This window comes from Anomaloglossus baeobatrachus, chromosome 3, assembly GCF_048569485.1.
Source record: "Anomaloglossus baeobatrachus isolate aAnoBae1 chromosome 3, aAnoBae1.hap1, whole genome shotgun sequence".
NCBI classification, from domain to species: Eukaryota; Metazoa; Chordata; class Amphibia; order Anura; family Aromobatidae; genus Anomaloglossus; species Anomaloglossus baeobatrachus.
The window spans coordinates 18,423,626-18,437,071 of record NC_134355.1 but is presented as its reverse complement, the minus strand read 5'-3'; the positions used below and the strand labels follow the sequence as shown (position 1 = coordinate 18,437,071).

At 52.8% G+C, this 13,446-nt stretch overlaps 1 protein-coding gene across 1 annotated transcript; it reads right to left on the bottom strand.

Moving 5' to 3' along the window:
- Positions 1-4,631: 4,631 nt before the first annotated feature.
- Positions 4,632-12,997, bottom strand: MRPL33 (mitochondrial ribosomal protein L33). The gene is made up of 4 exons (XM_075337919.1): positions 12,902-12,997; positions 6,728-6,746; positions 5,039-5,145; positions 4,632-4,890 (listed from the first exon to the last, which is right to left on the bottom strand). The coding sequence occupies exons 1-4, from the start codon at positions 12,921-12,923 to the stop codon at positions 4,841-4,843; spliced, it is 198 nt and encodes a 65-aa protein (XP_075194034.1). The 5' UTR covers positions 12,924-12,997; the 3' UTR covers positions 4,632-4,840.
- Between the last annotated feature and the right edge of the window lie 449 nt (positions 12,998-13,446).

The window sequence follows — 13,446 nt, the reverse complement described above, 5'->3', positions numbered from 1 at the left end:
TTTTGCAGGGATTTTGTAATGACCACAATCAGTTCCTTGCTTTTGCTTTGCATCTAGTTAGTTGGGCCTCGCCTTTGCTAAATCTATTTTTCCGATCTATGTATCATGTTTTCCTATATCACCGTATTCTTTATATGTCGGGGGCTATCTACTCATTTGGGGACTTCTCTGAGGCAAGGTAGATTTCCTCATTTCTATCTGTGAGGCATAGCTAGTTTCTCAGGCTGTGGCGAGGTGTCTAGGTGTTTAGGAACGCTCCACGGCTATTTCTAGTGTGGTCTGATAGTCAGGGAATTGTGGTCAGCCCAGGTTCCAACTATGTTGTTCCTGGTGTTTTTCCACTAATGGGAGTTTTTTGTAATCTTCCAAGCTTACCGGATCATAACAGAGCACTGTGCAAGCGATCATATTGAAATGGAAGGAGTATCATACCACTGCAAATCTACCTAGACCCGGCCGTCCATCCAAACTGTCATCTCACACAAGGAGAAGACTGATCAGAGATGCAGCCAAGAGGCCCATGATCCCTCTGGATGATCTGCAGAGATCTACAGCTGAGGTGGGAGAGTCTGTCCATAGCACAACAATCAGTCGTACACTGCACAAATCTGGCCTTTATGGAAGAATGGCAAGAAGAAAGCCATTTCTCAAAGATATCCATAAAAAGTGTTGTTTGAAGTTTGCCACAAGCCACCTGGAAGACACCAAACATTTGGAAGAAGGTGCTCTGGTCATACTATTTGGGCACAATGCCAAATGATATGTTTGGCGTAAAAGCAACACAGCTCATCACCCTGAACACACCATCCCCACTGTCAAACATGGTGGTGGCAGCATCATGGTTTGGGCCTGCTTTTCGTCAGCAGGGACTGGGAAGATGGATGGAGCCAAATACAGGACCATTCTTGAAGAAAACCTGTTGGAGTCTGCAAAAGACCTGAGACTGGGACGGAGATTTGTCTTCCAACAAGACAATGATCCCAAACATAAAGCAAAATCTACAATGGAATGGTTCACAAATAAACGTATCCAGGTGTTAGAATGGCCAAGTCATAGTCCAGACCTGAACCCAATCGAGAATCTGTGGAAAGAGCTGAAAACTGCTGCTCACAAACGACTCCATCCAACCTCACTCAGCTCCAGCTGTTTACAAAGGAGGAATGGGCGAGAATTTCAGCCTCTCCATGTGCAAAACTGATAAACACATTCCCCAAGAGACTGTAGCTGTAATCGCAGCAAAAGGGGGCGCTACAAAGTATTAGCTTAAAGGGGATGAATAATATTGCACGCCCGGATTTTCAGTTATTTATTTTTTTATAAGTTTAAAATAAGCAATAAATTTCATTCATCTTCACAATTGTGTCCACTTGTCGTTGATTCTTCACCAGAACATTAACATTTTTATCTTTATGTTTGAAGCCTGAAATGTGGGAAAAGTTTGAAAAAGTCAAGGGGGCTGAATACTTTCACAAGGCAATGTACATCTCTGTAAATGGAAATGGAATGTGCTCTTCATAAAGGGAGCAATAGTGACACCTCCAGGCCATGTTGGGTATTACACCGCACACTATCCGATGAAAGCATGTCATTTTTGGTAAGGTCAAACATTTAGGCCACATTTTAGCGCAGCTCCCTGGATTCACCTGTGTAGGCCCCTAAGGGCTAAACATTTAGTGTATGCACTCAAATGCAAGATTTCTGTTTTGTATGATGGGGATTTAAAGGTATTGGACACCAAAGCACTGATATTTTCTATCACTGTATAAATGAAACCTTCCAAATAATCTGCATGAAAATTGTTCCATCAATTTACTCCAGTGTAAATAGACCTGTAAATATAGCCTTCGGGACGTCAATAAAGGGTGGCGAGGAGAAGAGAAAGTCATACAGGCTCTACTATATGGAGAGACACACAGAGCTCACATCCAGCCTATATTACCGGGAGAGATGCAAAGACCCCACATCCAGCCTATATTACCGGGAGAGATACACAGAGCTCACATCCAGCCTATATTACCGGGAGAGACACACAGAGCTCACATCCAGCCTATATTACCGGGAGAGACACACAGAGCTCACATCCAGCCTATATTACCGGGAGAGACACACAGACCTCACATCCAGCCTATATTACTGGTAGAGACACAGACCTCACATCCAGCCTATATTACTGGGAGACAGAGCTCACATCCAGCCTATATTACTGGTAGAGAGACAGACCTCACATCCAGCCTATATTACTGGGAGAGACACACAGACCTCACATCCAGCCTATATTACTGGGAGACAGACCTCACATCCAGCCTATATTACTGGGAGAGACACACAGACCTCACATCCAGCCTATATTACTGGGAGAGACACACAGAGCTCACATCCAGCCTATATTACTGGGAGAGACACACAGAGCTCACATCCAGCCTATATTACCGGGAGAGACACATAGACCTCACATCCAGCCTATATTACTGGGAGAGACGCACAGACCTCACATCCAGCCTATATTACTGGGAGTGACGCACAGAGCTCACATCCAGCCTATATTACTGGGAGAGACACACAGACCTCACATCCAGCCTATATTACTGGGAGAGACACACAGAGCTCACATCCAGCCTATATTACCGGGAGAGACACACAGACCTCACATCCAGCCTATATTACTGGGAGAGACGCACAGACCTCACATCCAGCCTATATTACTGGGAGTGACGCACAGAGCTCACATCCAGTCTATATTACTGGGAGAGAAGCAAATACCTCACATCCAGCCTATATTACCGGGAGAGACACACAGAGCTCACATCCAGCGTATATTACCGGGAGAGACACAGAGCTCACATCCAGCCTATATTACCGGGAGAGAAGCAAATACCTCACATCCAGCCTATATTACTGGGAGACAGAGGTCACATCCAGCCTATATTACTGGGAGAGACACACAGACCTCACATCCAGCCTATAGTACTGGGAGACACACAGACCTCACATCCAGCATATATTACTGGGAGAGACACACAGAGCTCACATCCAGCCTATATTACTGGGAGAGATACACAGACCTCACATCCAGCCTATATTACTGGGAGAGACACACAGACCTCACATCCAGCCTATATTACAGGGAGAGGCGCACAGACCTCACATCCAGCCTATATTACAGGGAGAGGCGCACAGACCTCACATCCAGCCTATATTACTGGGAGACACACAGACCTCACATCCAGCCTATATTACTGGGAGAGACACACAGAGCTCACATCCAGCCTATATTACTGGGAGACAGAGCTCACATCCAGCCTATATTACTGGGAGACAGACCTCACATCCAGCCTATATTACTGGGAGAGACACACAGAGCTCACATCCAGCCTATATTACTGGGAGAGACACACAGAGCTCACATCCAGCCTATATTACTGGGAGACAGAGCTCACATCCAGCCTATATTACTGGGAGAGACACACAGAGCTCACATCCAGCCTATATTACTGGGAGACAGACCTCACATCCAGCCTATATTACTGGGAGAGACACACAGACCTCACATCCAGCCTATATTACTGGGAGAGACACACAGACCTCACATCCAGCCTATATTACTGGGAGAGATACACAGACCTCACATCCAGCCTATATTACTGGGAGAGAGACACAGAGCTCACATCCAGCCTATATTACTGGGAGAGACACACAGACCTCACATCCAGCCTATATTACTGGGAGAGACACACAGACCTCACATCCAGCCTATATTACTGGGAGAGACACACAGACCTCACATCCAGCCTATATTACTGGGAGAGATACACAGACCTCACATCCAGCCTATATTACTGGGAGAGACACACAGAGCTCACATCCAGCCTATATTACTGGGAGAGACACACAGAGCTCACATCCAGCCTATATTACTGGGAGACAGAGCTCACATCCAGCCTATATTACTGGGAGACACACACAGACCTCACATCCAGCCTATATTACTGGGAGAGACACACAGACCTCACATCCAGCCTATATTACTGGGAGAGACACAGACCTCACATCCAGCCTATATTACTGGGAGACAGAGCTCACATCCAGCCTATATTACTGGTAGAGAGACAGACCTCACATCCAGCCTATATTACTGGGAGAGACACACAGACCTCACATCCAGCCTATATTACTGGGAGACAGACCTCACATCCAGCCTATATTACTGGTAGAGACACAGACCTCACATCCAGCCTATATTACTGGGAGAGACACACAGACCTCACATCCAGCCTATATTACTGGGAGAGACACACAGACCTCACATCCAGCCTATATTACTGGGAGACACATAGAGCTCACATCCAGCCTATATTACTGGGAGAGACACACAGACCTCACATCCAGCCTATATTACTGGGAGAGACACAGACCTCACATCCAGCCTATATTACTGGGAGACACATAGAGCTCACATCCAGCCTATATTACTGGGAGAGACACACAGACCTCACATCCAGCCTCTACAGTAATGCCGCATTTTACCTATCCGGACAGATCACACAAGTTCTACCCTAAATGATACAGGTGAAAGGAAACCTAATAGCACCAGACCCGCAGAAGACTGTTCACAAGCAGCACAGCCTGGGACGTCTGTAGAAATGGAGAAACATTTATTGGTGAGACGTCTGTCACTGAAGAATCCGTCATTTATTACAGACGCAGCATTAACCCTCCGAGCTCCGCGCTGCCGTCCAGTGTCCGCTCACAGGCTGTGACCACCAATCCTCAGATACCACAGGATCCGTCCCCTGAGCGTGGCCCCCACAATCAGTCCTTTCTGTCACTCACTGAGCGGTCATTAAATGCTGCGGATTTTCTTCTGCTCGTGGAACAAGACGTGTTGTTTTACTGCAAGAGGCAGAAAGAAGAATTCATAAACTGCATAAAGCGCCACAGCCTTTACCTGCGAGGAGCGGTCTGCGCTCACAAAACCCCCCAATGATCCTCCCAAAAGAAGGTACAGTCCCCAAATAATAGGTGCAAGACACGGACTAACCCAAAGGGTCGTATTTCCTCAGGATGAGCTTGTCTTTTAGTTTGTTCCTCCGAGTGTTGAAGCTGTAACCAGTTCCTGCTGCACTGACCATCCTCACCAAATACACCCTGCCCGAAACACCGAGGACGAGGGGTTAATACATGTATACAAGTATAATCACTGTACATACATTACTGATCCTGAGTTACCTCCAGTATTATACTCCAGAGCTGTGCTCACTATTCTGCTGGTGCAGTCACACTGTACATACATTACTGATCCTGAGTTACCTCCTGTATTATACTCCAGAGCTGCACTCACTATTCTGCTGGTGCAGTCACAGTGTACATACATTACTGATCCTGAGTTACCTCCTGTATTATACTCCAGAGCTGCACTCACTATTCTGCTGGTGCAGTCACTGTGTACATACATTACATTACTGATCCTGAGTTACCTCCTCTATTATACTCCAGAGCTGCACTCACTATTCTGCTGGTGCAGTCACTGTTTACATACATTACTGATCCTGAGTTACATCCTGTATTATACTCCAGAGCTGCACTCATTATTCTGCTGGTGCAGTCACTGTGTACATACATTACATTACTGATCCTGAGTTACCTCCTGTATTATACTCCAGAGCTGCACTCACTATTCTGCTGGTGCAGTCACTGTGTACATACATTACATTACTGATCCTGAGTTACCTCCTCTATTATACTCCAGAGCTGCACTCACTATTCTGCTGGTGCAGTCACTGTTTACATACATTACTGATCCTGAGTTACCCCCTGTATTATACTCCAGAGCTGTACTCACTATTCTGCTGGTACAGTCACTGTGTACATACATTACATTACTGATCCTGAGTTACCTCCTGTATTATACTCCAGAGCTGTACTCACTATTCTGCTGGTGCAGTCACTGTGCACATACATTACATTACTGATCCTGAGTTACCTCCTGTATTATACTCCAGAGCTGCACTCACTATTCTGCTGGTACAGTCACTGTGTAAATACATTACTCATCCTGTATTATACGCCAGAGCTGCACTCACTATGTGTACATACATTACTGATCCTAAGTTACCTCCTGTATTATACCCCAGAGCTGCACTCACTATTCTGCTGGTGCAGTCACTGTGTACATACATTACATTACTGATCCTGAGTTACATCCTGTATTATACTCCAGAGCTGCACTCACTATTCTGCTGGTGCAGTCACTGTGTACATACATTACATTACTGATCCTGAGTTACCTCCTGTATTATACCCCAGAGCTGCACTCACTATTCTGCTGGTGCAGTCACTGTGTACATACATTACATTACTGATCCTGAGTTACCTCCTGTATTATACCCCAGAGCTGCACTCACTATTCTGCTGGTTCTGTATCTGCTCTAATCATATGCGGCTTGGTACACGTTCTATTGTGTGCATGTGTCAGTCGAATCTTGTCTCGGACATCGGTGAGGATCCTGCACATAAGCGTCGCCCCCTATCAGGACAGTCGGGATCGCCGTCTCCCCAGGTCTCCAGATACTGTCTATGGGAGTTATGACAAGTTCTGGCTGAGGTGTCCTACATTGGGGATGCCCTCCACCTCCTTGTCATGTGACTGTCATGATACCGGATCTACGGTCAGCCGCGATTATAGGGATGGGTCAGTACAGGAGAATATGGCGACCGCGGCTCCACTTACTTGGATTTCCCTTTTGCGACTGCTCCGCACACGACCGGTAGAAAAGAGAAGAGAAGATTACCATGCGATACAGACGTGCACCCAACGTGTGCCGCTATCACCACTACCCCCATCCTCCATTATCACAGTACTGGTGCTGCATCCACCTGACGTGCACCGCCCGCACCCAACCGCCAATCACTGCAGGTTAACCCCTTAGATGCTGTATTTAAGAGGAAACAGGAGAAGGTGTCTCTTCTGACCCATCGATCCCCCATAAGATAATGGTGTGGTGCTGATAGCACTGTCATGGCAGCCGGGGGGGGTATAGGAAGGCCTCGGTGTCCGCCATGTTGGTACACCCATGAAGACTGTGTCTGAGCTGCACAGGAAATCAGTGATATTACATTGGTGCAGGTGCGAGCCCCAAAACAAGAAAGCCTCATCACTGCCTAATCCCAGAACATAATGGAAAGAAGAGGGTCCCAAACACCTGCAGCCCGACCTGCTGATACCCCTGCACTACCCCCATCCTCCACAGACCGGCTCCCGCTACTGCCCCCATCCTCCACAGACCGGCACCCACTACTGCCCTCGTCCTCCACAGAACACCTCCCACTACTGCCCCCGTCCTCCACAGAACACCTCCCACTACTGCCCCCGTCCTCCACAGACCGGCTCCCGCTACTGCCCCCATCCTCCACAGAACACCTCCCACTACTGCCCCCGTCCTCCACAGAACACCTCCCACTACTGCCCCCGTCCTCCACAGACCGGCTCCCGCTACTGCCCCCCCATCCTCCACAGACCGGCACCCACTACTGCCCCCGTCCTCCACAGACCGGCACCCACTACTGCCCCCATCCTCCACAGAACACCTCCCACTACTGCCCCCGTCCTCCACAGACCGGCACCCACTACTGCCCCCGTCCTCCACAGACCGGCACCCACTACTGCCCCCGTCCTCCACAGACCGGCACCCGCTACTGCCCCCATCCTCCACAGAACACCTCCCACTACTGCCCCCATCCTCCACAGACCGGCTCCCGCTACTGCCCCCATCCTCCACAGACCGGCACCCACTACTGCCCCCATCCTCCACAGACCGGCTCCCGCTACTGCCCCCGTCCTCCACAGAACACCTCCCACTACTGCCCCCGTCCTCCACAGAACACCTCCCACTACTGCCCCCGTCCTCCACAGAACACCTCCCACTACTGCCCCCGTCCTCCACAGACCGGCTCCCGCTACTGCCCCCATCCTCCACAGAACACCTCCCATTACTGCCCCCGTCCTCCACAAAATACCTCCCGCTACAGCCCCCATCCTCCACAGACCGACACCCACTACCGCCCCCATCCTCCACAGACCAACACCCATTACTGCCCCCGTCCTCCACAGAACACCTCCCACTACTGCCCCCGTCCTCCACAGAACACATCCCACTACTGCCCCCGTCCTCCACAGAACACCTCCCACTACTGCCCCCGTCCTCCACAGACCGGCACCCACTACTGCCCCCATCCTCCACAGAACACCTCCCACTACTGCCCCCGTCCTCCACAGACCGGCACCCACTACTGCCCCCATCCTCCACAGAACACCTCCCACTACTGCCCCCGTCCTCCACAGACCGGCACCCACTACTGCCCCCGTCCTCCACAGACCGGCACCCACTACTGCCCCCATCCTCCACAGAACACCTCCCACTACTGCCCCCGTCCTCCACAGACCGGCACCCACTACTGCCCCCATCCTCCACAGAACACCTCCCACTACTGCCCCCGTCCTCCACAGACCGGCACCCACTACTGCCCCCATCCTCCACAGACCGGCACCCACTACTGCCCCCATCCTCCACAGAACACCTCCCACTACTGCCCCCGTCCTCCACAAAATACCTCCCGCTACAGCCCCCATCCTCCACAGACCGGCACCCACTACTACTCCCATCCTCCACAGAACACCTCCCACTACTGCCCCCATCCTCCACAGACCGGCACCCACTACTGCCCCCATCCTCCACAGAACACCTCCCATTACTGCCCCCGTCCTCCACAGAACACCTCCCATTACTGCCCCCGTCCTCCACAAAATACCTCCCGCTACAGCCCCCATCCTCCACAGACCGACACCCACTACTGCCCCCATCCTCCACAGACCGACACCCACTACTGCCCCCGTCCTCCACAGAACACCTCCCACTACTGCCCCCGTCCTCCACAGAACACCTCCCACTACTGCCCCCGTCCTCCACAGAACACCTCCCACTACTGCCCCCGTCCTCCACAGACCGGCACCCACTACTGCCCCCATCCTCCACAGAACACCTCCCACTACTGCCCCCGTCCTCCACAGACCGGCACCCACTACTGCCCCCATCCTCCACAGAACACCTCCCACTACTGCCCCCGTCCTCCACAGACCGGCACCCACTACTGCCCCCGTCCTCCACAGACCGGCACCCACTACTGCCCCCATCCTCCACAGACCGGCACCCACTACTGCCCCCATCCTCCACAGAACACCTCCCACTACTGCCCCCGTCCTCCACAGACCGGCACCCACTACTGCCCCCATCCTCCACAGAACACCTCCCACTATTGCCCCCGTCCTCCACAGACCGGCACCCACTACTGCCCCCATCCTCCACAGACCGGCACCCACTACTGCCCCCATCCTCCACAGAACACCTCCCACTACTGCCCCCGTCCTCCACAAAATACCTCCCGCTACAGCCCCCATCCTCCACAGACCGGCACCCACTACTACCCCCATCCTCCACAGAACACCTCCCACTACTGCCCCCATCCTCCACAGACCGGCACCCACTACTGCCCCCGTCCTCCACAGAACACCTCCCATTACTGCCCCCGTCCTCCACAGACCGGCACCCACTACTGCCCCCGTCCTCCACAGAACACCTCCCACTACTGCCCCCGTCCTCCACAGAACACCTCCCACTACTGCCCCCGTCCTCCACAAAATACCTCCCGCTACAGCCCCCATCCTCCACAGACCGGCACCCACTACTGCCCCCATCCTCCACAGAACACCTCCCACTACTGCCCCCGTCCTCCACAGAACACCTCCCACTACTGCCCCCGTCCTCCACAGAACACCTCCCACTACTGCCCCCGTCCTCCACAGAACACCTCCCACTACTGCCCCCGTCCTCCACAGAACACCTCCCACTACTGCCCCCGTCCTCTACAGAACAGCTCCCAACACTACTGCCTCCGTCCTCCACAGAACAGCTCCCACTACTGCCTCCGTCCTCCACAGAACAGCTCCCACTACTGCCTCCGTCCTCCACAGAACAGCTCCCACTACTGCCTCCGTCCTCTACAGGATACCTCTCACTACTGCCCCCGTCCTCTACAGAATACCTCTCACTACTGCCCCCGTCCTCTACAGAATACCTCTCACTACTGCCCCCGTCCTCTACAGAATACCTCTCACTACTGCCCCCGTCCTCTACAGAATACCTCTCACTACTGCCCCCGTCCTCTACAGAATACCTCTCACTACTGCCCCCGTCCTCTACAGAATACCTCTCACTACTGCCCCCGTCCTCTACAGAATACCTCTCACTACTGCCCCCGTCCTCTACAGAATACCTCTCACTACTGCCCCCGTCCTCTACAGAATACCTCTCACTACTGCCCCCGTCCTCTACAGAATACCTCTCACTACTGCCCCCGTCCTCTACAGAATACCTCTCACTACTGCCCCCGTCCTCCACAGAATACCTCTCACTACTGCCCCCGTCCTCCACAGAATACCTCTCACTACTGCCCCCGTCCTCTACAGAATACCTCTCACTACTGCCCCCGTCCTCCACAGAATACCTCTCACTACTGCCCCCGTCCTCTACAGAATACCTCTCACTACTGCCCCCGTCCTCTACAGAATACCTCTCACTACTGCCCCCGTCCTCCACAGAATACCTCTCACTACTGCCCCCGTCCTCTACAGAATACCTCTCACTACTGCCCCCGTCCTCTACAGAATACCTCTCACTACTGCCCCCATCCTCTACAGAATACCTCTCACTACTGCCCCCATCCTCTACAGAATACCTCTCACTACTGCCCCCATCCTCTACAGAATACCTCTCACTACTGCCCCTATCCTCTACAGAATACCTCTCACTACTGCCCCCGTCCTCTACAGAACACCTCTCACTACTGCCCCCGTCCTCTACAGAATACCTCTCACTACTGCCCCCATCCTCCACAGAATACCTCCCACTACTGCCCCCGTCCTCCACAAAATACCTCCCGCTACAGCCCCCATCCTCCACAGACCGGCACCCACTACTGCCCCCATCCTCCACAGAACACCTCCCACTACTGCCCCCGTCCTCCACAGAACACCTCCCACTACTGCCCCCGTCCTCCACAGAACACCTCCCACTACTGCCCCCGTCCTCCACAGAACACCTCCCACTACTGCCCCCGTCCTCCACAGAACACCTCCCACTACTGCCCCCGTCCTCTACAGAACAGCTCCCAACACTACTGCCTCCGTCCTCCACAGAACAGCTCCCACTACTGCCTCCGTCCTCCACAGAACAGCTCCCACTACTGCCTCCGTCCTCTACAGGATACCTCTCACTACTGCCCCCGTCCTCTACAGAATACCTCTCACTACTGCCCCCGTCCTCTACAGAATACCTCTCACTACTGCCCCCGTCCTCTACAGAATACCTCTCACTACTGCCCCCGTCCTCTACAGAATACCTCTCACTACTGCCCCCGTCCTCTACAGAATACCTCTCACTACTGCCCCCGTCCTCTACAGAATACCTCTCACTACTGCCCCCGTCCTCTACAGAATACCTCTCACTACTGCCCCCGTCCTCCACAGAATACCTCTCACTACTGCCCCCGTCCTCCACAGAACACCTCCCACTACTGCCCCCGTCCTCCACAGAACACCTCTCACTACTGCCCCCGTCCTCCACAGAACACCTCCCACTACTGCCCCCGTCCTCTACAGAACACCTCCCACTACTGCCCCCGTCCTCCACAGAACACCTCTCACTACTGCCCCCGTCCTCCACAGAACACCTCTCACTACTGCCCCCGTCCTCTACAGAACACCTCTCACTACTGCCCCCGTCCTCTACAGAATACCTCTCACTACTGCCCCCGTCCTCCACAGAATACCTCTCACTACTGCCCCCATCCTCTACAGAATACCTCTCACTACTGCCCCCGTCCTCTACAGAATACCTCTCACTACTGCCCCCGTCCTCTACAGAATACCTCTCACTACTGCCCCCGTCCTCTACAGAATACCTCTCACTACTGCCCCCGTCCTCTACAGAATACCTCTCACTACTGCCCCCGTCCTCTACAGAATACCTCTCACTACTGCCCCCGTCCTCTACAGAATACCTCTCACTACTGCCCCCGTCCTCTACAGAATACCTCTCACTACTGCCCCCATCCTCCACAGAATACCTCTCACTACTGCCCCCATCCTCTACAGAATACCTCTCACTACTGCCCCCATCCTCCACAGAATACCTCTCACTACTGCCCCCGTCCTCCACAGAATACCTCTCACTACTGCCCCCATCCTCCACAGAATACCTCTCACTACTGCCCCCGTCCTCTACAGAATACCTCTCACTACTGCCCCCGTCCTCTACAGAATACCTCTCACTACTGCCCCCGTCCTCCACAGAATACCTCTCACTACTGCCCCCATCCTCTACAGAATACCTCTCACTACTGCCCCCGTCCTCCACAGAATACCTCTCACTACTGCCCCCATCCTCTACAGAATACCTCTCACTACTGCCCCCGTCCTCTACAGAATACCTCTCACTACTGCCCCCATCCTCTACAGAATACCTCTCACTACTGCCCCCATCCTCTACAGAATACCTCTCACTACTGCCCCCATCCTCTACAGAATACCTCTCACTACTGCCCCCGTCCTCCACAGAATACCTCTCACTACTGCCCCCGTCCTCTACAGAATACCTCTCACTACTGCCCCCGTCCTCTACAGAATACCTCTCACTACTGCCCCCGTCCTCTACAGAATACCTCTCACTACTGCCCCCATCCTCTACAGAATACCTCTCACTACTGCCCCCGTCCTCCACAGAATACCTCTCACTACTGCCCCCGTCCTCTACAGAATACCTCTCACTACTGCCCCCATCCTCCCACTCACAGTTCACACAGGTGAGGAACATCGCTGCGGAGTTTTGCAGCAGCACAAGGACGTGAATTTCTGCACAACGACAACTTCCGGCTGCTCCGCTCTTTACGTCCGGGTCACAGGTAGCGGACTTCAAGAAAATGGCGGCCTCCTGTGATGTCCCCGCCCTCTAGTAACAGAAGGTGACATATGAACGTGCAGGGCTCCAGGTTCACTAAACTACACCTCCCGCCGTGTCCTGCAGCTCCGCCTGATGGGAGTAGTAGTTTCTGAAAGTGAATGTTTTGGCTTCACGCTTGTCATACTGGGGAAGTTGGTGTCGCTCCGGTTTGTCCGTTCTCTCCTCTCTTCAGTTCGCCTGCTAGCTCCAATTAGTCCGCTCGCTCCGGTTCATTCGCATGGCCTGGTTCATCCGCTCACTTCGGTTCGTCTGCTCGCTCCAGTTCCTGCACGCTCCAGTTTGTCCGCTCGCTCCAGTTCCGGCACGCTCCGGTTCATCCGCTCGCTCCGGTTCGTCCGCTCGCTTCGGTTCCTGCACGTTCCAGTTCGTCCGCTCG

Bases quoted from the DNA above. Each gene is read 5' to 3' on its own strand.
- MRPL33 (XM_075337919.1), bottom strand. From the start codon at position 12,923: ATGTTCCTCACCTGTGTGAACT. The intron at 4,891-5,038 runs GTTAGTCCGTGT...TGCCTCTTGCAG, and splicing joins GAGGAAATACGACCCTTTGG to TAAAACAACACGTCTTGTTC.